Genomic DNA, 27,389 nt, shown 5'->3' with positions numbered 1-27,389 from the left:
GTTTTTTCTAGTAATCTTTGGGTAATGCGTACTTGTATTTGATGTTTCCGACATCTTTATCTTTTTAAATGAATGTGTCTTGGTCACTCTATGTCAATGTAACTGAAACCAAACTCGTTAAAAATTGAATATAATTGTGATCTGTAATCGTGGCCCAAAAATGATCCCCTATTTTTTACGTGCATTTTATGAAATAACTGCAAAATTTCAAATATGATCAGGATTTTGAAAGTGAATATTCCTTTCAGCCAATTCTATGACAAGTAATTAATATTTTCATGTTTGAGACTGATTTACCATTAACAAGTTTCTAACCCCTTCTCGAACGCCATGGATGTAAACACTTCATGATTGGATTGAGACCTTGGAAAGTAACGGAACTGCTTTGTTTGTGAAAGGTACATTTTATGTATTTGTGCAAGTTGTCAGTGGTTTTATCGTAGGCGGGAACACCCTTTTTCACCGGTAATGCCAGTGTCATTTAGAGAATACAGTAACAATCGCTGATCATGGCTTTGTGCATGATGTTTTGTTGAACGTCATTAACGGAAAATGGACAGTAATAGAATTCATTGGGGAGTGGTAGTATTTATTTTGGGGGAGTAGATTAAAACTGGTGGAGTGTGACCAAGGTCGTTATTTTTTAGTAGATGATAATGGATAATAGGAATGATCGCGATAAGGAAAAATGTTGGGTTTTATACTAGTATAAGTAAAATATAGAAAATTCGACAGTCTCGGAGTACCTCACTTGGCTTCCCCATAATTTGAAATTCATTTTGATTTTCGGTGTTTTACGGTGAAACAGAGAACACATCTTTGATGTTGCGCCAGCTGTCAAGAACTGTAAACATAGTAAATGACATTCCATGTGTTGTTTAGAAGGTCATGGCATTAGTGTAGATATATACAACGATCAGGTGCAAGGGGTAGTTTAGGTGAGGTTTTAGTAGGATCTTTTGATTCTTGTGTTTCTTGTCCTTTAACTCTGGACTTTCCCTGGATTTCATCACCTTCATGGCTACTGTCAGTGATTACTGTAGAATAAATCTTTTAGTTTGTTACTCCTGACAAACACTTCTTTGAACTACTCTTTTTTTTTTTTTTAGCAGTTTTTTTCCTGCTAAAGATATTCACTGCAGCTGTAGTACATACACCTAGGAAATATTTCTGTGTTCACCACATTTGTGGCTTGAATTGCTTACCCCAGCCAGTAAAGCTTGTCGTGACATCCCATGCATTGTTTCAAGATGTTACAGCCTGAACCTTTCCAATCAATAGTTAGTATTATTTGGAGATCTCTAGGAAGCCTGTACAAAATTTGCACCCTGTCATTAAATAGAAATTTGTGAAACTGTGACACTTAAAAAAAAGGTTAGATATGTAGTGAAAAATCTCCTGTAATTATATCTTAATTGCAACAAAAATGCTTCAAAAAACATACTGTACATCTTGCTATGAATGATTGATAGTATGCCACACTACTGATACTGGTCAGTAAAGTGGCATAAGTTAAAGGGCATGTAGCCCACATAAACTGTGTTTCAGCAGGTTGTGTAAATTTTCTTATTTAGAATATTGTTATGTTTAATCATAAGTGTCTGGGGTAAACCATAGAAAGTTTTGTGGGGCTTGGATGTGGCAAGGGAGCTGTGGTTTCAGTGCATTATACATGACAGCTAGAGACTGAGTGTGAACAAATGTGGCATTTGTTTTCTTTTCCTAGCGCTCCCTTGTGCAGGGGGAGGGGGGTGTCATTTCATGTGCGGCGGGGTGGTGACGGGAATGAATAAAGGCAGCAAGTATGAGTTATTTACATGTATATATATGTATACATTGAAATGTATAGGTATGTATATGTGCATGTGTAGACGTGTATGTGGGTGGGTTGGGCCATTCTTTCGTCCGTTTCTTTGCGCTACCTCGCTAACCCGGGAGACAGCAACAAAGTATAATAAAGTAATATTAAGAAACCTGTGGAGATTTTTTTTTTAGAATATTTGAGTAAACTCCTTGCACAGGGAAAGGGTTGTGCCTGTAGGCTACCCAGCTCCACATGAAAGGTAACCCTAAGTAGCTATCCTTTCACAGTTATCCTTATATGCATTTGTCAGCTTTTATCCCCTGCCAACTGCTTGGACCATTCAGGCCTTAGCGGTAAGGGATGGGTAGCATAAGTTTTCTTTTTCCACAGTAGATTGTGAATATCTGAATAATTTTTCGTTTGAGAACTATGAAAAAAAGATTATTAGTATTGATAACTCCTATGAATCTTAAATAGAAGCAAGTATAAGATAATTTTTTTCTGTGCTAGCTCACTTTGCTTCTTTTGCCCATTGTCTCCTTTAATTTTGTAAATATTTAGTTGATTAGTTTGAGTCATAAAGTACTTTAAGAGAACTATACAGAAAAATAATAATAATAATAATTGTAGTCTTTACAGAACAATGGGATTGTTCCAGGAGATCTGTTGTTGTAGCATAAATTTCACCAGTCTAGTTGTAATGTATGAATTACACCTGAAAAAACTTTGCATATCATTAGCATGCCACAAGCTGTTATGATGTAAATGGGCCTCTTTGATTCAACAACTGTTGATAATCCATTGATTTATTTGATAATGTCTAATGATAATAGTTGAGTAGGATGGATGGAGGGGGGTTGAGTAAATGGTTTGTCAAACTTTTCATGGGAAGGTTATCCATCTTAGAATATGATATTTGTTTGTTGACGTATTTACCTTCCATATTGTCCATAATAATGGTTTCAACTCTATAAGATCTCTTTAATATGGCACATTAAGAACATGAACACTTGGTGTTACTCAACTAAAGATGACTCTGTGAGAATCTAATATTCCATCATTCTGAGCTGTTCATTTTCTCTAACTTGACTTCTTGATATTGGCCTCATCTTTGTTCCTCTTTTCTGGACCTTTTGTATTACTTCAGAAGCACATTTCAGTTTTGGCCTTGGTAAGAATATTATATATATATATATATATATATATATATATATTCTTTCTTTCAAACTATTCGCCATTTCCCGCGTTAGCGAGGTAGCGTTAAGAACAGAGAACTGGGCCTTTGAGGGAATATCCTCACCTGGCCCCATTCTCTGTTCCTTCTTTTGGAAAATTACAAAAAATAATGAGAGGGGAGGATTTCCCGCTCCCTCCCCTTTTAGTCGCCTTCTACGACACGCAGGGAATACGTGGGAAGTATTCTTTCTCCCCTATCCCCAGGGATGATATATATATATATATATATATATATATATATATATATATATATATATATATATATATATGGGAATGGCGATGGGAATGAACAAAGGCAGACAGTGTGAATTGTGTGCATGGGTATATATGTATGTGTCTGTGTGTGTATATATATATGTGTACATTGAGATGTATAGGTATGTATATTTGCATGTGTGGACATGTATGTATATACATGTGTATGGGGTGGGTTGGGCCATTTCTTTTGTCTGTTTCCTTGCGCTACCTCGCAAACGTGAGAGACAGCGACAAAGCAAAATAATAATAATAATAATAATAATATATATATACTTGATCGCAGTTTCCCACATTAGCAAGGTGTTGCTTGGAAATAACGAAGACATGTCCACTCACATACACATATATATGTAAGTGTATGTACCTATGTGTATGTGAGTGGGTGGATGGGTCTTCCTTTGTCTGTTTTCAGGCACAACCTTGCTAACACTGTTCCTGGGGATGGGAGAAAGAATACTTCCCACGTGTTCCCTGCATGTCAAGGAAGGTGACAAAAAGGGGCAGGAACAGCGGGGGCTGGAAATCATGTCCTCCTGTTTTTACTTTTCCAAAAGAAGGAACAGAGTAGGGGGCCAAGTGGGGATTTTCCCTCTAAGGCTCATTCCTCTGTTTATGACACTACCTCACTTATATGGGAAATGGTTTGGACATATGGAGAGAATGAGTGAGGAAAGGTTGACAGAGAGTATATGTGTGTCAGAGGTGGAGGGAACAGGGAGAAGTGGGAGACCAAATTGGAGGTGGAAGGATGGAGTGAAAAATATTTAGAGCGATCGGGACCTGAACGTACAGGAGGGTGAGAGGCGTGCAAGGAATAGAGTGAATTGGAATGATGTGATATGCTGTAGTAGACATTCTGTCAATGGACTGAACCAGGGCATGTGAAGTGTCTGGGGTAAACGATGGGAAAGGTCTGTGGGGCCTGGATGTGGATAAGGAGCTGTGGTTTGAGTGGATTACTCGTGACAACTAGAGACTGAGTGTGAACGAATGTGGCTTTTTCTTGTCACTTTTTCTGGTGCTACCTCGCTGAAGTGGGGGGTAGCAATGCTGTTTCCTGTAGGGCAGGGTAACGACAGGAATGGATGAAGGCAAGCATGTATATTTCTGTTCGTGTATGTATATGTATATATATATATGTATGTACATGAGTGGATGGGCCATTCTTCGTCTGTTTCCTGACTGACCCAGGAAACAGCAATCAAGTATAATAAATGAATAAATAAATAGATATATATTTATTTATTGCCATTAATTTATTTTACTTTGTCGCTGTCTCCTGCGTTAGCGAGGTAGCGCAAGGAAACAGATGAAAGAATGGCCCAACCCACCCACACACACGTGTATATACATAAACGCCCACCCACGCACATATACATACCTATACATTTCAGCGTATACATACATGTACATATATACACCTGTACATATTCCTACTTGCTGCCTTCATCCATTCCTGTCGCCACCCCACCACTCATGAAAATGGCACCCTTCCTCCCCCCGTGCGCATGCAAGGTAGCACTAGGAAAAGATAACAAAGGCCACAATCGTTAACACTCGGTTTTTCTCTTTTATGTGTAATGCACCAATATCTCAATGAGGTTATGTATGCTAAGTGGTGCGAGGCTCGGATCGAAAGTAATACAGTAAAATCATGTGTTTATAGAAACATACAATGGATAGAAATGTCCTAATCAAGGTCATCCCATGTGAAAGGAAAAGAAATACTGTAAAAGGAAAAAGAATGAAATGGACTATAACTTATTGTCTTTTAAGAGTGGAAAGGCTGTAGGAAGAGGTCGGGATGTAAGAGTGAAGAGAATTCTACAACTTTGCAGCTGATCTGCACCCAGTGGAGTGGTAGGAGCATACATGTTCAGCTTGTTTTAATCGCAAAATATTACATTTAGAACAGCGAGAGGGCAGCAACACCATGGTGGATAAAAGGGTGATATCTGAAGAGTTGATAAGGTGGAAGAAGAGCCACCCCCTGTAAACATGGAATAGCTCCTCGCAAGAGAAAAAATGATAGAACCTATAGAACACTTGCAGCTTTTGGAAAGCAGGTTTTGTAATTTTCAATAAGTCGGGGTTTATGCTGTTGCAAGTTTGAATCGGTGTATAAGGGTAAGCAGTGGGGAAATGCTGTAGATTTAGGAAGATAATAGTAAAAACTGAGATTTTGCTCGATTGAATTTATCTAGGTTTCTGCTTCTCCATTCAGCAGAGATGTTGGACATGTCTGAATTAATGTTCAAAATGCAATATACATAATTTAATGATTTACAATCGGCTGCAGTATGCATCATATGAGACGATTTCTGTGCCACTGTTTTGCATTGCATCCTTATTGTAAACCCTGACATTACCATGACAAAACAAAGTTAGAAAAAGATTTTTTTTTTCATTTTTTACACTTCATGTAAGTTTTCATTCTTATAAGAATATGTTTTTAAGAGCTTTTTTTCCTCCTCCCACATTGTGTATCTTCCGTAGAATTAAACACTCCACCATGGCCAAACAAAGGTAGATAGATAAAGGATTGATAGTGGAAGTCCGCAACTTACAGAGTAGTTATGCTCCAAGATGATGTTCATGAGTTGAATTGTTTGTAAGCTGGAATATAGAAAGAAATAATAATTTCCATAGAATGAGGGAAAATACTTATTCCTGATTGTAATAATGTTTCATAATTTTTGATGTAAGATTAATAAAACATTGTATTAAGCAAATTTTAATGGAAAATGCACATTTTAAAGTAAGTCTGTGGTTTATAATAGTTGTATTTTGTTAGACTAAGAATTGAATATTACTTTATGGAGATTGTTAAAAAGTACAGGTGTTTGTACCATATATATAAAAGAATGGGCTAGTAGGGAAGGGAAAATGAGTTGAAGTACCCTATGTACAGAGAAATACTGTACTGTACAAGAATTTGCACAACAACAGACCATTTGTTTGTAATGAGGCTGTTGTGGAAATGTACGTTCATGATCAGAAACTATGGTTAAAGAGGTAAGAGTAGAAAGACATACAGATCTTTTAAAGAGGGGAGAAAATAAGCTCAAGAACAACCTGTAAACTTTTCAAGAATTAAAGATTAAATCTAAATCTGTAAGAGTGAATAGTGTTAGAGGGTGAATAAAGAAGATTGTTAATCTTAGTCCCATGATACTGCCTCTGTGTTACGTTACCTTATGCACAAAAATGAAAACTTCTTTACTTGTAGAATGTGTTTTCACTATTATTATTTATTGAAAGGATAAGAAAATATACTTTTCATGTTTATGTATGTTTCTCCTAACCTGTGAAAGAATATGATAATTATGTGTATTTTAGGCATGTTTGCATACACAGTTGATGATTTCTTTTTGAAAGCATAATTTTGCCCTAATATGTATATTTTAACTTTTTTTTTTAAAACCTGTTCATAGGCATTTTACACACAACCTTAATCAAACCTTAATCAAATAAGCTGTCTTTGCACCACAAATTCGGTACAGATGCTCTCTAACTGATGATGGTTTGACTTATGATTTTTCAAATTTATGATATGTTCAACACTTTGTATTAGATGATTTTGTCCAACTGTAGACATATGCAATTGTTGTGAGAACGTTTAAAGTAGGCTGTGCTAAGCCATGATGTTTGGTAGGTTAGATGTACGGTATTAAACGTGCATATTAAATGTATTTTTGACTTGGGATGGGTTTATCGGAACGTAACCTCATCGTAAGTCGAGGAGCGTCTGTACTCATAACCCAGAAATTAGTTTTTATTATGAAACCAACTACAGTAGAGAGTGCTGACATTTGGCCTTTTACCTGAATATTATATGTATGCTATCTTTGATGTCCAAAGATGTTTAATTTTTCCCAGCTATGGCTGTATGCTGGTTGTACAAGAAAACCTTGGCTGGGATTTTGAACAGAGGTGGGAAACTTCATTTCTTCATTTGATGATGGGAACAGTGCTATAAAGTTTGTCATAGAACATAGAGTTAAGAGAGAGTAGGTCATAACCCTGGTAGACACCACTTCTGATTAGATTAAAGGGAAGTATTGCTCCATCAGTGACCATTTCACTGCACTGATTAGAGAGAAAGCTGGCCATTAGAGAACAGAGAGAAATAGAAAAGCCAGAGGAAAGAAGATTAGAAAGCATAGACTTTGCCAAACTCTAAAAGATCAAGGGCTATGACAAAATATTCACTAAAATCCTTGAGAGAGAGGAGGAAGAGATGTGATTCACATTGGAGTGATTACCAGTAGATCTTGCACTACATAAACCATATTCATATGAGAAAGAAGGGAAATGTATTCTTAAAGTTGAAAAGAGGGTTCTAAAAACTTTGGAGATAGCTTTCCCTATACCAATCAACCTTCTTGCAATACATCAAATGCTCTCTCATTTGACTTGCAGAATGATATTGTTTTCTATGGATAGATGCAATGGTACATATTAGTTACTTAAGTTCTGAAATGTTCACAGCCAAGATTTTGTGGGTCAAACTTCAGAAATTACACTGGTTCGAATTCAAACTTTTTGGATCAACCAGGAGCCAGCAAGAAATAGTTTTTATTTACTGTAAAGCTCTTTAGCACTGTTTTGTTTCAAGTCAGGATTAGATAGATACTGATGAATTATATGTTTGTGTTGGAATCTACAGTAACTTAAGAACGATGTTATGCAGTCATATGATATAAGAATTTCTTTTCCAATGCATATTTATATTTCAGGTGAATGAAATCTGATTTTCCAAGATGTCTGGAGATATTGAGAGTCAGGCAACAGTCACCATTCGTCTGATTCGTTCTTTTGAACATCGTAACATAAGAAACTTAGTGCTCCACAATGTAGACTTGGAACAACATGTAAATGACTTCATGGAGTTCATCAGAGAAAAATTAATGTCAGCACCCAGCCTTCCACCACCTTTTCGAAATTTTGCATTTGACACCTTGAAGATTGAAACGCATGCTCATGGCTTCAAAACCAATGATCCTGTAATCAATAGAGAAGATGATGTTAAGTTGATTTTGAAGCATCATCAGCGATTAAAGGACTGTGGAGTTAAGCATGAAACTGAAATTAGTTTTTTCAAAATGGAAGACTACCTGAAGTATAAGGAAAATCCAGTACTTGTATGGTAGTGTTTCTAAATGCTTTGAATAACATGATTGTTTTTAGCTTTTTAGAGAAAGATGATTGACTTCCAGTTTGCAGTGAGAAAGATAATACCGGCACAGTATAACTGTAGGTTATAGTTTTAGCATGTCTTTCACATAGCTTTATATTGTTGAAGGAAATGTTTAGAAAATCTGAGAACCTCCATCACCTTGAAGGAGTTTAACTTTGTGGTTATATGGACTTTTCCCTTCACTTTTGAAATCTTGGTCCAATAAATGAAGTGTATTACTTGTCAGAAAATACACTATTGTAATATTGTACACGCAAAATATTTTGGTGCATGCTTAAAATGCAATGTTGATTATTTTTTGCCATTATGCTTTAAGTTTAGGAAAGTATTGGCCATAGATTTTGATGTACTATAAAAATAGCCATGTTTTAGTACTGTAATCGCTTATGTTCAAGTTCTGCAATACTATGTTGTGTGAAATAACCCCATAAGAGAGATTGATGGATGTTAACAGCTTTTGCTCAGTGTTATGAAAATGTTCTCATTATTTTGTTTTCATGTATTATGATTACTCTCTTTTCTCATAAAGAAATTTGATAAATATGAGATTTTTTTTTCATGCCAGAGATGAATAAGGCTTGTTTGTCTCAGTATGTCTGACTGTGACCATTTACATTTCAATGCCAGAATCTTATTGAGCATGAAAAATAGCTCTCTTGAGGTTTTCAAGGAAATAACCTACAAAAATTACCAAAAATTGCAGGCAATAGTACAAGGTATTTTTTGCTGAAAAACTTTGTTTTAAAATGTAACATAATGAAAGACTTCTGTACTGCTTTCCCAGACCAACAGATACATAGTAAATGCAAAACATAGTAAAGTTATCTTTCAAACATGAAATTATTTAAATGCGTAATTACAGGACTTGCTGGCCCCAAAACATTACAACTCGATTCATCAGTTCTTCAAAATACTCTTTATATCCTCCTTTCACTTTCTCCTATTCATTTGGCAACTCCCCTTCCTTACTTCCCACACTGATATTTCCAATGATTCATCCACCTCTTTCCTTTTAAACCTTCTTTCTGTAAAATTTCTCATTTTCCCTACTTAAATTTTTTACCCTACTTCCTTCCAAAATTTTCATCTACTATTTCTATGCTTTCCTTTATCAGATCCTTAACATTCTGCTTACACATCTTGCATTCTTCCCTTCTTTGCAGAACTTCCACTGGTACATTCCTTTTGAGCAATCTACCTCGTGCATTTTTCTTCTCTTGCAAAGTGTTTCTAATCTCATCCTTCTGCTTGTCAGACATTTGACTTCTCTACACTTTACTATGACTGGTACTTCCGCTAAAGAAACGTAAGACCCCCACACACACACACACACACCTAGTTGCAATCATTTGAATTTTAGAACAGTATTCCATTCCATGTCCACGCTTCACATCATATTTGGTGGAACTATGCTGACACTATATGCGTCTCTACAATCATGGATACATTTTTCCCTTTCAAAATTCAGTTCAAAGACCCAGTCACCTTCCTCGCCAGGCAGCTTATTCTTGAATCCTTTGTTTCAATATGTATGTATGTATGTATGTAATGTACTTAGCATACTACATCTTTTTATTGTACATAGCACTGAAAACTTTGCCACCACTTCAATCGCCTTTTAAAACTGTCAGCATACTAAGTTACTTTTACAAACATTCACCTCTAGCAAACTTGTTTACCATCTGCATTCTCTCGATTTTATACCAGCAGCACTTCACATCATCCACAAATTACCTAGTCACCATTCTTTTATCTTTCTTAACCAACTTAAGCTTTGCTCCCTCATATACTATTCTTGCTTTCATTTCTCACTATATAAATGTATGTAGTGGATGGTATTGCAGTTCAGTCTCTCAAGAAAGAGGGTGACTGTGTTGTTGATTGGTTGTACTTTCAATGTAGGTATGGATCATGGTGAGGTGCCTGAGGATTAGTGGGATGCATGTATAGTGCTATTGTATAACTGCACACATAATGTGGTAGTTTAGGGTATAATAGGTGGGTAAGAGGCATTTAGTGAGGTAAATAGAAATGAACAGCTAATGGAGCTCTCTGCAGGAAAAGGACTGTTGATTGAGAATACATACTAATGTATGTCTAATACATTAGTATATGTGGGTGAGTAGAATAGATGGTAAGAGGGCACTATTGGATTACATACTAATCGATAAGGATGCCAAAGATCAAATCTTAGATGTGAATGTGCTGAGAGGGGTAGCTGATGAGATTTCATATTACCTGGTGGAGGTAAGGATAAAGATTAGTAGAGTTTTTGAAAAAGAGGAAATATGAATTTGAGGAGTGGGTGAAAGTACGAGAACATAGAAAAGATGTGTAAAGAAATACCAGGAGAAAGTGTGTGTCAATGGCAAAAAGTGAGAGTAAACAAAGCTAGAGTGATTGAAGAATGGGAAGTAGTTAGGAGTGCAGTGCTGGTATGTGTGGAAGAAGTGTGTGGAAGGTGGTAGGTGAGAAACAATAGTGATAGGTAGGATGACAAAGTTGCTTGTGAAAAAGTAGACAGATGTATTACTGGTATTTACTGGGAAGGAGTGCGAATATCTGGGGGTTTTGTAAGAGAAAGTGGCAGGAGGTTGAGAAAGGTGCAGGGGCTTATTAAAAAGGCAAATTAGAATTGGGGTATGCAAATATCAGCAAACTTCAGTTTGTGTGAGATGGTGTTTTGGAAGGAGGTTAATAATATGAGGAAACTAGAACAAATGGAAATGCCAGTGAAGGGGCAAGTGTGGAATTGATGACAGGCAGTGAAGAGGATCTGGGGTGAATACTGAGAAGTATTGTAGAATATGTTTGATGATAGGATGGCAGATGTAGGGTGTTTGGGTTGGAAAGATATGGCAAGTGGTTTGGTGAAGAGAGAAAAATTTGAGAGCCTTGCACAAGATCAAATGTGGCGAGGTGGCTAGGGTGTATTGTTTTGTAGTTTAATTTTTAAAGAAAGGGGGTAACTGTGTTGATTGGTTAGTTATGATTTTCACTATGTACGGATCATGAAGTGCCTGAGGATTGGCAGAATGCATGTATAGTGCAATTGTATAAAGACAATAGGGACAAAAGTGTGTGTGGGAATTTCAAGGATGTTAGTTGTGGAATGTGCCTGGTAAGCTGTATGGGAGAGGAGTGATTGAGAGTGGTGTCATGCATGGAGCATCAGACTGGGGTGGAACACTATGTTTTCAGGAATAGTAGAGGATGTGTGAATGCATGATAATTTTTTCAGGGATGGCTGTAAGCTGCTAGAGACATTTATGAGTAATTGGCAGAAGCAAATATCAGCTGGGATTTCAAATGATGCCAGAAGCCATAAAGATGTCATATGATGTGCGGAGCAGTCTGGTACGTAATGCATTTTATGATTGACAGAGTAACAAAATGGTTAATGAGGGCCAGTAACAAAATGGTTAATGAGGGCCACAGCCTTATCTTGCTGCTTGAACACTCCAGCTAAATTCCTGCTTATAAGGTGGCATGTGACGTATGTTTCTGCACCTTTCCTCTTGTAATTTTATAGTCTCCAACTGCAGGAGTTCCTCACCAATCAGGCCCTTGAAATGTAATTTGAGCAACTTTGCTACATTTTGTTCTTCACTTCTTCACAGCCAACATTGTTGGTTAAGTTACAAGCGTTTGACTGCTCAAAACTTAAGAAACCATGCATATACTAAAGACATACCTCATTGCATACTCTGTTCATTGTCGTGGTTTGACATCCATCTGCAATACAACAATGTTAGTCATAGCATTCATGTTTGTCTTCCACCACTTTCTTATTGAAGACTTACCTACCCCATCTGCACTATGAAAGACTTGTTTGAACATCCTCTTCAGATAATATGCCTTAAATATTAGTCATGCTCTAATGCAAGAGAGTCGTGTTTTTAGGGAGGAACTCCTCTCAAACATTTGGATTCATACCGGTTGAGTGTCCAGGATAGTGTGGTCTTCTGTCAAGAATAATTTGCTAAATGTTTATTGGACCAGCAGTACAGTTGAGGTGTGCCGAAACAGCCAGTGAACTACATATGAAAAATATTTTAGGTAACTCAAGTTTTGTTTAGTATACCAAATCAGAAGTGATGCAAACTTTACATGATCTTAGAATTTTCTAAATGAAACACTAGCAGAGAATTTAAGCTTAGAATCTCCCATAGTATTCTCTCCCAGCAGAAATGGCAAGTGATCTTTGACAGCAGTTAACCTTAAAGCATCTTTTCCTTGCTAATGAATGTCCCAGCTCGCATTCTCTTCCAAAATTGTTCTGAGAACATTACACACTTGTTGAGGTATGCAACTTCCTTCCTCAATAACTTTCTTCAGTTATTGAGGGCACCTGATGCTGTTTAACACTGGCATCGTCATGAAACACACATGGTATGCAAACTGTGACACTTTTTTACCCTCTCAAACCACCCCTTGCACAAAATGTTTCCTCCAGATTTGTCTTGGCAAGTTCACTCTCCAAGGTATTATATAACTTAGCCTAATGAATAATCACATTTGTTATAGGCATGTTCCTCTGAGTATGGTTTTCATCTCAGCCATTTAGTTGGTTTTCCATCAGTTTGTCCATTTTCTCAGACACTAACTTTCCACTTGTAATGAAGCAGCAGAGCAAGATCTTGTCTCTCTGCCTAAAAGTTGCCATGGCTATAGTCATAAGTTTCTTATTATCAGACCTTCTTACTCTGTTTTTTTCTTCTAAAGCTATAACCTTTCAACCTGTATTCCCTTGAGTACCCTTGTCATTATTGACATATGCTGAAATACTGTGATGGGTAAAGATGCAGACAAATGGTTACAAGATATAAATAGCAAAGTATTCTGCCTAGACTTAATCATAACATGCAAATTGATGAAAAAATCGTAAAACATTTTGAAATATCCTATCATAGGGAAATATATTTTAGACAGAAATATATACTATTCAAGGCTATAATACCTGTGAGGGGTCGGAACCTACTACGAAAGCCTACCCTAATTATTAAGCATGAGAATTATGAAGTGTTGTCTGTGAGATGAGGAAAATTCTCACTTTTGCTAACAGCCTCTACCCATCATAGGGCAACATTTTAAAGATATCTAGGTTAATCAGCCTTTGGTGGTAATGACACACAGTTTATAAGGATGGTCATAAAGGTCAAAGAAATTCCTTTCAAGAAGATGAGCATCTGCTTTAGAGGCATTCATCTTGACTTTTACGTGGTGCAAAATCATGCCTGAAAACCGTCAGCTACTTAGCTAGTGCATAGTTGATAAAGGAATCCTTTCCCCTTGATGCACAGTGAAAGTGGTTGAACAGTTGGGTGAGTTTAAGCCATCATCTTGTTATGAAAAGTTTTTACTTTTTTCTCAATAGTCACCGAGATAAATAAGCTCTTATAGGAAGATTTCATTACAAGCAAACACACTAATCTATTATTAGCATTTTTATTAGTTATGTCTTTTTCAACCTAGCTCTGCTCCCTCTTATATTATGACTCATGAAAAGTTTATAAAGGATGGAAGGATTTCCAAACCCTATCCCCCACTGTTCATAATTGCCTTTTATTGATAACTTTTACATCCATAAAGTTTTGGTGTACTTGGAAATCTCAGCTGTGTAAAATTGGCAGTACAATAATCTAAAGAAAATCTTTACTCATGGCCTTTCTAATTAATTCATAGACATGAAGTGGGTTTACTTGTTAAATGAAATGGTGTTGCTTTTCCGGTAGTAAACTACCATATGAATTCTGTTGAGCTACAAAAGGTAAATGAAAAAATACCAATGCAATAATTTCTAAATGCTAATGCCATATAAGAAATGCAGAGAAGCAGTAAAAAAGGGGCAAACAAAATTCTGAGATTCAAAAGTAAAGAATTCAGATTTAATTCAGAAACTAATCCTCATCGCAATTCATTGGTATGTTCCCAAATTGAACACTGCAGTCGTTTTTGGTCACCCTACTTGAAAGAAGACATAGTCAGACAGAACTGAGAGAGTACAGCAGTTAGTACTCACGGTGATTCTTGGGCTGAGTAATGAATCCTGTGAAAGTGTTTGATAAATTGAATTTATTTAGCTCTCTTAAGGGAAGGTGAAAAGGCTATTTGAAACTGGCATTCAAAATTATCAAAGGCTTGGAGAATCACGATATAAGAGTCTGCTTAAGGCTAAATTGTCTGATTTCATTAATTGTAATGAGCCCAGACTTGAGTAAACATTTCACTACAAATGAGGCACACTGTTTTTTCTTCAAAAGGATTGTTTGCGTGGAGTGATATACAATTAAAGTAGCTTGAAAGCAGTACTGGTCTTGGAGATACCTTTAATTATAATCAGTGTTTATAGATATCTCTCCTGAAGTCATTGTCGTGCTTTTCTACTCTTACTGCGTCTATGTTTCTGATTTCATCCACTGTTACAAATAGTTTCAAGGGACACTGGACTGTTATTACTTGTTTGGGTATATTCATACAAGGGATTGTATTAGTCAAGGTGATCCACTTTATAAACTGCCCCAGGCTAACTTCCAAACTTGACCCTCTTGCTCTAGACTGCAATGTTGGTTCACTTTCCCTTTTCTGTAGGTGTTACTTTGGTTTTTGCTCTCAAGAGCTTGCTGCTTGTGTGCCCCCACCAATAGCTAGACCATACAATACTCAGCAAGCTGCTGCACCACATAATTATTGCGTGGCCATTTGCAACTCAAGGGTGGACTGTTTTGATACCTGCTTCTTTCCCTATATGTTGAAGCTTAGGAACTCTTTACCTTCTCATGTCTTTCCCAGTAACTATGACCTGGCACGTTTTAAAAATAGAATCTTTTACTTTCTCAAAAATTCATAAATACTTTCCCCTTGTCTCTTCTTTTTTCATTTCATAATTCTCTCTATTTCAATTAAGGCCTGGCCTTGATGTGGACTTTCGTACTTGACTGGTGCCTTCAACAAGAAAAAAGTGGTGGCATGCGCAAAACTTTAATGGGGGTAGAGGGCATGAGGATCAGTTGTATGCACTGAAGAATTTTTGTATGAAATACTTTGATAGGGTTTAGAAAGAGGCCTTGTGGAAGATGTTACGAATATCCTGGGTGAATGGAAAGTTACTTAATGCAGTGACACCATTTTAGCAGGAGATTAAAGCTTGTGAGTGAGTAAGTAGGGATGATGAGTAGTTCCTGATGAAGGTAATTCTGCATCAAGGATGTAATGTTCTGGTGTGTTGGGCAAATCTGATCCCCACACTGGCTGATGATGAAAGCTACATCAGGCAAAATTCTAACCTTTCACCAACAGGTTGCATTATAAAGAATATTTTTTTGTATTTCATGGTTAACAAAGCTTTAGCATTGCTGAAGCTGCTACATATGCAAGGCTAATGAGTAAGCCAAGCAAGCAGGGTCTAACCCATGCTCTATGCATCCCCAGTTTCTGTGTGGGTAGTGTATCCTAGCTTCACGTTGGCATATTTTGCTTTGGGTGTGAGATAAGAAAATATTTTCTTGTTTTCTCTAATGAATAGATAAATTTTCATAAATTACCACAAAATAATTCTACAAAATAGTTGGATACACATACCATAAGAAAGTTTTACGTAGACTTACCTTTAATTTTCTGTTACTGGTAGAGACAATTTCTAATCCCATAAATATTGCATAAAAATAAGGTGTAAACATATCCGGCAATACACTGTACAAGGGATACTGGGTGTATGGGTGAGTTGTCATTTTGAGGTGGTCAGAGAAGTGTGAGGATTATTATGTCAAAACCTGCATTGTTACCCAGTGAAAGGATGGAGTAGTAAGGGAAGCAAGAATCTACTAAGAATGAGTGGGGGGTTGCAGTATGCTGGAGAACACTGGGAGTAAATGCAAACAAAAGTAAGGTAACGAGGTGCAGCAGGGAGATGAAACAGGGTCATTGGTAAGTTTAATCTTGGGATGACATTGAGGAAGTGTGCCTTAAGTACTTATCAGCGGATGGATGGAACCATGGGAGGTGAAGCAAGTCATAAGAGGGAGAAAAAAGGTTAAACTCCTGAATGCATAAAGGAATATGTAGGAGAGGTCTGTGTCTGATAGGGTAAAGATGGGTATATTTGAAGGTACAGTCACCTTTATGTATGGTTGTAAGTGCTTGGCTTTGAGTGCAAAAGAAAGGAAGAAGGAAGACATGTTGGAAATGAAATTTCTGAGAACAGTAAGTGATGTTTGGTTGTCTGATTGTACATGGAATGAAAGTTTGAAAGAGTGGTGTGGTAGTAAAAGCATTCTGATAGAGGGAGCTGATCAGGGTGTGCTGAAATAATTGGACACATGGAGTAAATGTATGGAGAAAGATTGACCATGAGGGTCTATGCATCAGAATTAGAGGGAGGAAAGGTACAGGGGAGACAGAAAATGAGAAGGAAGGGTGGGATGAATAAGGCTTTGAGGTAATGGGGCCTTTAATATTCAGGATGGTGGGAGGCATGCAATGGATAAAATGAATTGAATGTGGTATGTGGGAGCAACGTACTATCATTGGGCTGAACCAGGGCATGAGAAGCTGTCATAGTAGACCATGGAGTCTGCAGGGACTGAATGTGAAGTAAAGGCTTTGGATTTAGTATATTATGTGTGATAACTGACGAGAGTTTGAGTGCAAGTGAGGCCCTTGTTATTGATGCTACCTTTCCAAGGGAGAAGAAGCTACTGGGTATAATAAAACTACAGTATTATAAAAAAAAAATCCAACCCATAGAGGAAAATATCTCCTCAAGCAGCCATCACCCTTGGAGCATATCATAACTCTTAGCAGCTTAGCATTTGAATACACTCCATCCCTCCTAGTACAGGTATGCTCTATACCAACAAAATCATCTTTTTAAGTTTATGGATTATCATGAATCTCTCATCTCCTTCTCACATCACCACTACTTGTTATCACCTCCCCATTTGCGCCCTTCACTGAAGTTCCCATTTGCTCCCTTGTCTTACACACTTTATTTACCTGAATTTTGCTGAATGTGTTTGATGATAGAGTGGCAGATATAGGGTGTTTTGGTCGAGGTGGTGTGCAAAGTGAGAGGGTTAGGGAAAATGATTTGGTAAACAGAGAAGAGGTAGTGAAAGCTTTGCGGAAGATGAAAGCCGGCAAGGCAGCAGGTTTGGATGGTATTGCAGTGGAATTTATTAAAAAAGGGGGTGACTGTATTGTTGACTGTTGGTAAGGTTATTTAATGTATGTATGACTCATGGTGAGGTGCCTGAGGATTGGCGGAATGCGTGCATAGTGCCATTGTACAAAGGCAAAGGGGATAAGAGTGAGTGCTCAAATTACAGAGGTATAAGTTTGTTGAGTATTCCTGGTAAATTATATGGGAGGGTATTGATTGAGAGGGTGAAGGCATGTACAGAGCATCAGATTGGGGAAGAGCAGTGTGGTTTCAGAAGTGGTAGAGGATGTGTGGATCAGGTGTTTGCTTTGAAGAATGTATGTGAGAAATACTTAGAAAAGCAAATGGATTTGTATGTAGCATTTATGGATCTGGAGAAGGCATATGATAGAGTTGATAGAGATGCTCTGTGGAAGGTATTAAGAATATATGGTGTGGGAGGAAAGTTGTTAGAAGCAGTGAAAAGTTTTTATCGAGGATGTAAGGCATGTGTACGTGTAGGAAGAGAGGAAAGTGATTGGTTCTCAGTGAATGTAGGTTTGCGGCAGGGGTGTGTGATGTCTCCATGGTTGTTTAATTTGTTTATGGATGGGGTTGTTAGGGAGGTAAATGCAAGAGTTTTGGAAAGAGGGGCAAGTATGAAGTCTGTTGGGGATGAGAGAGCTTGGGAAGTGAGTCAGTTGTTGTTCGCTGATGATACAGCGCTGGTGGCTGATTCATGTGAGAAACTGCAGAAGCTGGTGACTGAGTTTGGTAAAGTGTGTGGAAGAAGAAAGTTAAGAGTAAATGTGAATAAGAGCAAGGTTATTAGGTACAGTAGGGTTGAGGGTCAAGTCAATTGAATGGAGAAAAACTGGAGGAAGTGAAGTGTTTTAGATATCTGGGAGTGGATCTGGCAGCGGATGGAACCATGGAAGCGGAAGTGGATCATAGGGTGGGGGAGGGGGCGAAAATTCTGGGGGCCTTGAAGAATGTGTGGAAGTCGAGAACATTGTCTCGGAAAGCAAAAATGGGTATGTTTGAAGGAATAGTGGTTCCAACAATGTTGTATGGTTGCGAGGCGTGGGCTATGGATAGAGTTGTGTGCAGGAGGATGGGTGTGCTGGAAATGAGATGTTTGAGGACAATGTGTGGTGTGAGGTGGTTTGATCGAGTGAGTAACGTAAGGGTAAGAGAGATGTGTGGAAATAAAAAGAGCGTGGTTGAGAGAGCAGAAGAGGGTGTTTTGAAGTGGTTTGGGCACATGGAGAGGATGAGTGAGGAAAGATTGACCAAGAGGATATATGTGTCGGAGGTGGAGGGAGCAAGGAGAAGAGGGAGACCAAATTGGAGGTGGAAAGATGGAGTGAAAAAGATTTTGTGTGATCGGGGCCTGAACATGCAGGAGGGTGAGAGGAGGGCAAGGAATAGAGTGAATTGGAGCGATGTGGTATACCGGGGTTGACGTGCTGTCAGTGGATTGAATCAGGGCATGTGAAGCGTCTGGGGTAAACCATGGAAAGCTGTGTAGGTATGTATATTTGCGTGTGTGGACGTATGTATATACATGTGTATGGGGGGGTTGGGCCATTTCTTTCGTCTGTTTCCTTGCGCTACCTTGCAAACGCGGGAGACAGCGACAAGTATAAAAAAAAAAAAAAAATGAATCTTTCACATGTCTAATACATAATGTTTATGCATATATCAAACCTATGATGGTCCGTTACACGTGATTATGGAAGTGTACAGACCGAGTCAACACCATATGCAAGATGAGACATTAAAGTTTGTTTATTATACATTTGTCCAGCAGTGAGGTATAAAAGAAAAATCAATCATATTAAATATTTAATAACATTACAGTACCGGTACTTACATATGAACACTAATTGCACTTCTATAGAATAGAAAACACAAATAGCTCTGGGAATGTCAAAATAAAGAACCCCTTGTAAAAAAAAAAAGAAAAACTGAGAATCAAGAAAGCAAGATAAATATAAACACGAGCACATTCATTGTAAGAAAACAAGAACTCTCTTGTCAAGCTTTTGTAGTACTTTTCCTATGCATATGTATAACTTTGTACAAATTTACCCTTTAGGTAAAATCACATACAAACTAGCCTTACACACCCCATTCAATAAGTGCTTTAGGCTTTCTGTATCAAAAAATGTTTTGTCGATGGACAGTTCTATACAATTTTCTTGTAATATAAGACATTTTTTGTGGTCATACATTCTTTTAACTGCACATGAATTATGCTGCACTTTGTACACATGCCATCTCAACCACTTAATATAAATAGAATACTGTACTTTTCTTAACACTCCTTACATGTGCAAAAACTGAAACATAAATACTAACACTACTTGCGCGTTCCCATGAGAGCTTCATCCATCAACTCGTCATCAATTATGCAAGGGGACGGTTGTGAGGCCACAGAATGTGGAGAGATCATGTTAAGGGGAGATGTCACTGGAGCTGGGGACTTCACAATTTTGATAGATACAGAAGGTGATGGAGGGTAACCCATATTTGGAGTAGGAGGCTTTGGAGGTGGCTGACTCATTGGGAGATTAGTTGCCTGAGGACCTGCCATACCAGAAGCAATACTATCTGACAACTTGGACTTTTCTCCAATATCTAGACCAATGTTGTTCCCATGGTCTTTGTTTTCCATTAATTTTGTCGAAGGTGGAAGCAAAGAAGGCTGACGTAAAGGTGCTACCGTACTGGAATTCACACTGGTAGTTGAAGAAGTGGGTGGTGGTGCAGGAGCAGGATCAGATAACAAGTGGTCCACAGATTGTACATTCGTTCCGCTATTGCTTGAAGTCACAGGAGGTCGAGGAGGAGGAGGTAACGTTACGTCAGATTTTGGTTTCACATCCTCTTTGACTTCTTTGCTAGGTTTGAACTGAGGTTGAAAGGTCTCCTGTGACCTAATCATATCAGATGATGATGACGAGGTAACTGGAACAGTTGCAGATATACTGGATGCAGTTGCTGATAGCTTACTTGTTCCTGTTGGATCATTAACATGGCTACTACTTCCTTTGTCAACAAAATTTTCAGAAATTTTACTTGAGGAAGAGGAATCAGCAACTGAACCAAGTGTGGAATCTGCCTCAGCTTTGGTAGGTCCAGACTTTTCATGTTTATCTACCTTTGAGTCAGAATGAAACACCGATTTGCTTACTTTATCTATACTCTCTGATGATTCCAATTTTCTATGACTTTGACTGATGCTATGATCATCCTTCAACAACTGTTTTGCAAGAGGAGTTTTTGTAGCTGCACTTTCCTTCTTTACTTCAGATGAGCTGGTACTGAATGACTTCGCTGGAGAGCTTTCTTTTGGTTTTATTCGTTCACCTGAACTAGCGCGGTCCTTTTCTTTATCTTTACTTCTTTCCCGCTGATATTGCAAAGGGCTGGAATGAACTCCAGGAAGAGTTGTGCCAAGAGGAGAAACTGCAGTAGCAGTTACATTTGAAACAGAAGACCTTGGTAATTTAGGTATAGGAGGCAGGCTGGATACTGACACCTTCTTGGAGGCTGGGCCACTAGGAACCCCAGGCTTTAATCCAGAGGGAGATTTTGTTAGTGAGGCTTTTGAACTAGGTGATGAACTAGATGAGGAGGAAGAGGACTTTGCTGCACTTCCATCTTTCATTTTGGCTTTGTTGATTGTTAATTTCAAACCACCAGTTGATGGTTTGATTATGAATTCTGTTTTTTTATCTGCTTCTTTCTTATTTTCATTTCCATCTGATTTGGAGGAATCTTTCTGACTTTTGTCACTTTTCTCAATAATTGTAACTGCATCTGAATTACCACCTACACCAGCTCTTAGTTTGTCAACAATATCGGAGAGGCTTGATCCTTTTCTATTTTTTGGAGGAGAGGCTTTCGCTTTATCTACTGGGAAAAGAGGTTTATCTTCAAGAGTTGCAGAAGCTGTGTGAGATTGAGAGTTCGCTAAGAAAGATGTAGCTAAAGATGATGAAGAGGAGGACTCTCCTGTAGACACTTTGGTGATTGTCAAAGCATCACTTATACTATTTTTTAGTTTCTCGCTTACTATTGAACTAGATGATGACACCTTTGGTTTTGACAATGAAGAACTAGATGATGATGATGAGGTGGACGATGATGATGATGTTAAGGACGATGAGGAACTTGAGCTTACAGGGCGAGATGGGCTTGAGCTAGAACTTCTTTCTTTTTCTTTATTCTTATTCAGCTTTGGAGAAAGTGATGGCCTTGAAAAAGTTGGTGATGCAGACTTTAACTGGGTCATACTTGGTTTGCCTAAACTAGTGTGCTTTGGAGACATATTGGGATGCTTTGGACTTCCAGTAGATGGTTTAGGGCTGCTCCTTCCTTTAGGAGAGGAACTCTGACTACTACTTTGAGTTGGGCTGTATATGACCTTGTTAGGCTTGTGTGTAGGGCTAACTGATACTTTACTGGGTATTATAGACTTTGAAATGCTCGGCGATAATGATGGCTTCTTGGAAGGCGACTGGTAAGGTGGAGTGCTAGGTTTCACTGTGATCCCTGACAACCCAGATTTATTACTACTTTCACTTTTAAATTTATCCAAAGATGAGATGGATGAATGTTTAATGGTGCTACTTATGATCTGTACTTTGGAGGGTTTACTGCTGTTATTACTGCTGCTACTTGAACTAGTGCTACTTGGTGAATCATCACGTTTTCTTTTCTTGTCTTTTCTATCCAAGTCTTTCTTGTCCCGTCGTTCTTTCTTGTCTCTGTTTTTATCATCAGACTTTACAACAGGTGTTACAGTAATTGATGAGGGTATAGAAATAGGGGTGTTGCTACCTGGGATGGGAATTATTTCTATACCTGGTCTCTTTAACAAGGCAGCACTAAGAGAGGCTGAAGAACTGTGGCTGCTACTGCTGCTGCTTGATTTTTTGGTCGATCCTTCAGCCTCCGTAAGGTCGAGCACAATAGGGGACTTACGAGAGTCATGACCATCTGTTCTTGGCTTCTTCACCTTCTTGATATCTTTGCTTTCTTTATGAGCATAAGAGTTAATTTTTGCATAATTGGCAGCATTGGCAGCACCATATACCTGTTCCCTGAGAGCTGCTAAATCACTGGTACCTATATCCGTAGCATTATTATCACTAGATGACCGTCTTTTGTTTAAAATATTAGGAACTTTTTCAACTTTCACATCTCTCCTTTTCATATCCATTAGACTTGAGATACTGTTTCCCAGATAATCTGAGCTCCGGTCATCAAGATCAATCACATCTTCTACATATTTTGGACTTTTCCTGTCTATGTCTATACCAGTTTTTTTCTTACGTACTTTTGCTGATTTGGCCTCACCTAAAAAAGGCTGGTTGAGGCCTGGTTTGTGACCTACTGCTCCTAACAAAGCTCCATATCCAAGAGGAGTTCCAGCTTCCTGCACAGCATTCCCTAGGGCAGCTAAGGGATTGGTGCTCACGTCACCTCCTGTGTGGTGATTAGCTGGATATGGACCATTATAATACCCATGACCAGGACCTGTGTTGGCCACAACATTATTGAGATTGGTCATATGTGGAGCCATTAACTGGTCTCGACGCACACCCAACTTATCATATTCGTTGAGCAGAAACTTTGTGTTTTGGTTGAGGTCTGAGTTCAGCTTGCCACCACCCATCATGACTGCACTATCACCACTCATCACTGGATCTTTACGGTCTTCCTTTGCAACTTTTCTCATAACAGCACGCATGGTAACTGGGATCGACATACATCTGAAAAAGATGGGATTACATATGTTAATATTTAGCAACTTTAAGGCCACATGTTTTCAGCTTCTACCAAAACCCAAAAGAAGAATTATACTTTACACCTAAAGTAATCATACAACTGAAGAAACTGATAACTATATTACCTACATTTGCCCATATTTCCTTCTCTAACACATACTGAACACACTGTAATCTCTAATTTCTCCCTACAAATTGGTTACTTTTTTAAGCTGAATTTCTTCATACAAACAACAGCCTTTAAGTTTCCCTCTAATACTTCAAGAACCCATCACTTCCATATGGACATCTCAAAAATATCTCTTATTTCTTAGTTATGTTAATCTACTTTTCCTTAATTCCTCTTTTTCACATTCAACAACTATGATCTCACATATGACCATGTATTTCAATGTAAGTTTTGAAAACTTTTCAATATTGAGCTCTGCAAGACTGAAAGCCTCTCCTGGCAAAACTTTACTGGATGGCAGATAATAATTTCTCAAAATCTTTACCGAAGTAACTATAAACATCCCCTGGGTCATAGGGGCTGATACACTATCACCATTAAACCATGTCTTGAAACATGGTAATATCAGAATTGAAGAAATCAGGTATCAAATATTATTCTTTCAAACATGTTCATCACTTCCTGAGACAGCAAGGTAGCACCACAGACATAAAATAATCTCATTCAATCTTATCTACCTTTTATCTGTCATGTATAATACATGAAAACTTGAGCTCCAAATCCACAACCAGGCTTTTTTGTGATTTTCCCCTTACTGTTTCATATGCCTAGTCCAGTCAGCTGACATCATGTCACATCCCTTCAATTTTCTCTTTCCTTGCACACATCACACCTTCCTGCATGTTCAGGACATGAACACTCAAAGCTTCTTTCATTCCATCCTTCCACCTTCCCTTTGGTTTCCCCTTTTTCCCATTTCTTCCACTATCGACATATATACGCTCTTAGTCATCCACTACTCTCTCAGCCTCTCTATACATCCAAACCCTTTCAGCAAACCCTCTTCTGTTGATAAATATTCTTCTTGCTGCTGCTGCCACCCCTCTCTCTTATCCTATCATTTCTTATTCAATCAACCACCCTCAATCCATATACTGTACTCGGACATTAAATTTCCAACCTTCCTCCGTACTTTGCTATCAAAGGGCCACACTATATATCCATGCAATACCATCAGGACTATTATTTGAAATAATTTTTTTCCTTGCAGACAGCAACCACTCTTTCCTCATAATTCACAATGAACCAAAGACATTTGCACCCTCATCCACCCTATGGCTCACTTAGCTCCCATCGTTGCATTTCTTGCCATGCCCACTCTCTGGTATCTAAAACAATGTACTTTCTCCTAGTTTTCTCCATTCAAACTCATACTCCATTTAACCTGTCTCGCAGTGGCTAAACCTTTTAACCTAGCTTTTATGCACATTTGCTCTCTGCTTTCTCCTTTCATACAGTTTCCCAAATTCAGAAACCAGCTTCTGCAGTTTCTCGCTTGAATCTATCACCAGCACCATGTCGTCAGTAAACAGTAGCTGACTTGCCTTTCATGCTTCCCCATCCCTGACAGACTGCAAACCTGCCCCTCTCTCCAAATCTTTTACTATCACTTTCCTCAACACTACATCCATAAGCAGATTAAACAGTGACATCATACACCTTTAAAAGCATCCCTAAACAGTCACTTACCTTTGTAAAACTTTGGTAACATATTCTTCTGAGCAAAAGCCAGGATCTGGAGTAAGCGTGTGTAAACGGCAGCGAGCATTACACAAGTCAGTCAAGTCAATCTCAGCTGTGGCTGTGCTCTCTTCCTGTGGATGCTCGAAGGTTACGGAGATGTATTCATGACTAGCTGCTGTCACTTCAAACATATATGCTGAATCTAAATCTGAAAAAGAAACATATAATCACTTGATCCCATATCAAAGGACATAACTGGTAAACTTGGCACACTCTCCCTACTTGTGTAGGAAGTATGTACAGCCTACATAGTTGCCTATGCCTGAATCTGCATCATTAAATCAGTCATTAATATGTCCTTATATTTACCTGACAATCTGTGATTACTAACCCTGAATGGACAAAGTTAGTAACTGTTCCACTTTTCATAGGAAAGGTGAATAAAAGTTAGTTTAAAAATCATGCAAGAATGTCTCCTTAGCTGGCAAGGTGTCTATTAGGACAATGATTAACCATGTTGAAAGGATTAGTGAATCCTTTATTGGTGAGGAACAAGGGTGCGTAGATTAAATTTTTTGCACTTCAAAAATAGAGGAAAACTTTGGGATTTTGAAAAAGGCAAACAATAAAGTGAACAGGAGGGACTTTCAGAAGTTCTGATTCTATACAGAGTACAATGAAGTTTTTTAGGTCTGTTAAAGGTTTTTATAATGGAAAGAGTGTATATGTGAGAGTAAGTGGTGGGATGAGTGGTTTGAAATTAATAGATATATTAAGGTAATGAGATGTTACTGAGGTTATCTAATAAATTTATAGAAGTGGCACCACATCTGGTGAAAGCAAGAAGTGATGACTATAGTGTAATAATTCATTCACTGTGGTAAGAGTGTATATGTACCTACACTAATAGCACTCTTGCTTGCACCTTGGAACTCTAGAAAAAATGAAAATCCAAAAAAGAAGTCAAAAGTAACAGGTCCAAACACTCACAATACATCAAAAGCACCTCTCTTTGTCTATACTCTTTTGGCTAATCAGAGAGCTTTATGCATTTACATTCACATTCAATCAGTGTTGAGCACTCTCCTCAGTCAGTACAGTAAAATTTTGCTGTACATACAATGAGCAGTCTTGCTGACTCATCGATTTTTTGATATCATTGTGACTATATCTTACACATCATATCTGGAAGATGGTGTGCAAGTTCTAGTGTTACTATTACATATGAAATGCTTAAGAAAAGCATCTATCCTGATATTTACTGAGGTGGTTGGAAGCTGGTGTGCATAAAGTGAATGTTGGCAGTGCTTTCAAATTGGCTATATCAACATTTAGAACCATTACTAAGAAAGTAGACAGGATGAAATATTCTGCAATGGCGAATATTAAGTTTACAGTAGTGAAGATGATTAATTTAGGGAGTGGTTTGTTAGTAAAAATGGAAAGTAGACTAATTAAAGATGGGCTAAGTGAGGAGCACATGGCAACACACCTGATGCATGTTACCACACCATTCCACCTCTCTAATCAACCCCATCTTTCTGCTTTTTCTCCATATTTTAAAATGTTATGTAATGTATTGTTGGAGGGTTACATTATTGCTTATCTATACTTACATTGACTATTGTGGGTAGACATTCACTGTTCAATGGTGTCTGGCAGTGCTACATCCAGTATCACCTGGGAAACCCAAGGATACACCACCTTTTCACCACTCACCACAATCTTCCTCACCACCACCAACAACTCATTGCCACCCCAGTCACCATCACTACCTCTATTATCACCACCTGAATCATAATTTCAGTGATGGACAGATGGATTACCTTCAGCCAGAGCAGAGCCATGCAATATCAAATGCCTCCTGCCCATCCACGGCATCTAACTGACACAGTCTCTCACATTCATTCTACCATAATCAAACTATTCTTCAAATGATTGTCATTAATGGTATAATATTGTACACTTTATTTGTTATCCATTGATTAGTAAAGACATGTTACTATAATAATCACTACCTGTTGCCCTCATATATACATGCATCTCATAGGTAAAAAAAATAACATCATCAGGAACACAGCTCCATATATGCAATGGTATAATGACCCCATAGTGAGCCATTTCGCTTATTGCTGCATTCTCCAGGAACATATCCTGAGTGCTAATTGGAGTTTTATTGTAATTCTTGAATCAGCTGCTACTGTGCTGAGGTGAAACATACAGCTATTAATGCTTGTAGTGGCATCCCAGGCACTGTT

The 27,389-nt window shown here is 38.1% G+C and overlaps 1 protein-coding gene and 1 long non-coding RNA gene across 3 annotated transcripts in view; one reads left to right on the top strand and one right to left on the bottom strand.

The window, feature by feature from the left end:
* The first annotated feature begins 330 nt into the window (after nucleotides 1-330).
* Nucleotides 331-9,039, top strand: LOC139765758 (uncharacterized). Its single transcript, XR_011716734.1, has 2 exons — nucleotides 331-398; nucleotides 8,038-9,039. It is a non-coding gene; the product is annotated as an uncharacterized lncRNA (long non-coding RNA).
* Nucleotides 9,040-19,472: 10,433 nt separating this feature from the next.
* Nucleotides 19,473-27,389, bottom strand: part of MED1 (Mediator complex subunit 1) — a 66,475-nt gene continuing 58,558 nt past the window's right edge. Inside the window, exons 10-11 of one of the 2 annotated variants that reach the window (XM_071693463.1) lie at nucleotides 25,138-25,339; nucleotides 19,473-23,423 (exon numbers count right to left, since the gene is read on the bottom strand). In XM_071693463.1, the coding sequence (XP_071549564.1) occupies nucleotides 20,003-23,423; nucleotides 25,138-25,339 (3,623 nt within the window). In that variant the 3' untranslated portion in view covers nucleotides 19,473-20,002. The remainder of the gene's footprint in view (nucleotides 23,424-25,137; nucleotides 25,340-27,389) is intronic. The other variant, XM_071693472.1, reaches the window with a different exon arrangement.

This window comes from Panulirus ornatus, chromosome 4 (genome assembly GCF_036320965.1).
Source record: "Panulirus ornatus isolate Po-2019 chromosome 4, ASM3632096v1, whole genome shotgun sequence".
NCBI lineage: Eukaryota > Metazoa > Arthropoda > Malacostraca > Decapoda > Palinuridae > Panulirus > Panulirus ornatus.
Note: the sequence above shows the minus strand (reverse complement) of the source record. Positions and strands in the feature narration are given on the sequence as shown.